This window comes from Pyricularia oryzae (assembly GCF_000002495.2).
Source record: "Pyricularia oryzae 70-15 unplaced genomic scaffold supercont8.8_31, whole genome shotgun sequence".
NCBI classification, from domain to species: Eukaryota; Fungi; Ascomycota; class Sordariomycetes; order Magnaporthales; family Pyriculariaceae; genus Pyricularia; species Pyricularia oryzae.
In genome coordinates, this window is record NW_003803330.1 from 1 (window position 1) to 1,335 (window position 1,335).

Below are 1,335 nucleotides of genomic sequence, written 5' to 3' on the forward strand. Positions count from 1 at the left end.
TTATCCCTGGATCCCGCCGGGCGTTTCGGCCATGTTGCCCATGCTCTCCTTGGCCTGGCGTGTCGGCTCGCGCACTCTTGCACTCTTGCACTCTTTCACACTGGCACTCTGCCCACGGCCTTTTGCACGGTCAACGTGAACCGTCTTCAAGCCCCCCTCGCTGGATGAACGCTGCACTACATAGGAAGTCCGTCTCCGTTGCCGCCCGATCCTCGCATCGGGCGGACGAGTCGCGCGCTCCGAGACGCGACGTTGCAAGGTCTGGCGAACCTGGTCGTCCTCGCGAAACCTCCACACCGACACGACGCTCTTGTCCCTCCGCTCCTCGACCTTTTTCACTTCAACCTTCTTCACCTCGACCTTTTTCGTCTCCACTCGCGTGTTAGCGCTGCTGCTGCTCGAACTGCAGGTCTCCTCGCTTGCGGGTTTGGGGCAGTGCACTTGCTCCACATTGAGCTGCACCTGATGGGTACAGCCTCCGGCGCAGCCGCAGGGCTTCTTGGGGCACCCGGCCTCTACGGCGTCGTGGCGGACGAGGCCTTTGACCATCATCCGGATGTGGCTGACCTCTCTGGCCATCCGCTGCAGCATGAGCCGTTGTAGTTTGTCGCTTAGCAGCCGAACGTTGTCTTTGGTCCGGTACCAAGTAATCCGCTGCATAAAGGTGCAGCTATAAGTCGCTGTCCATCCCGAGAAGCTCCCCGCCTCTCCGTGCGCCTCGATGTCGGCCCTGATCTTGACTTCCACAAAGTCATCCTCACTCCACCTATCATCGTCCCTGACGGCTTTGGCCACCACGTCAGGGGCGACGAGGAACGGCCGCTCGAGGTCCTTGAACTGCCGCCAGAGGTCCCTGAGGATGGAGTGGTGCAGCGTCAGCGTGTGCTCCGAGAGCGTGAGCCTCATCAGCTCCAACGACCCTTCCCCGGGACAGCAATCATCCAAGCCGCACGGGGAGCAGTCAGCCTCGTCGCTGCAGTAGCCGCCCTCGCCCCTCCGGCTCCTTCTCCTCCTCCTGTCGTGCCGGTTGTAGTGGTGATGGTGGTTGACGATGTCTGCTCCGACTCGGTATCGCTCGCCCTTTGCCCTCGCCGAGGCGATCTTGGCCCGGAGCTCGCGCGTCTGCTGCCTCAATGCCCAACGCTCCTCACATAATTGCTGCCGGAGGTTGCCGAGATACTCGCTGATCTCAACGGGGGCGCGACGGAGCGTGGAGACGAGGACTCCATAGATGCCGATGAAGCAGAGGATGGTCCAGAAGTAGGTCAGCAGCGTGATGACAAAGTGAACCCACTGCAAAGGGTGCAGCACAGGGTACTCGTAGATGAACACCAT

General features: G+C 61.3%; 1 protein-coding gene across 1 annotated transcript; it reads right to left on the reverse strand.

Annotated features, from left to right (window-relative positions):
- Positions 1-1,335, reverse strand: MGG_18136 (uncharacterized protein; the record flags this gene model as incomplete). Its single annotated transcript, XM_016990597.1, has 1 exon — positions 1-1,335. The coding sequence occupies one exon, from the start codon at positions 1,333-1,335 to the stop codon at positions 1-3; it is 1,335 nt and encodes a 444-aa protein (XP_016846077.1).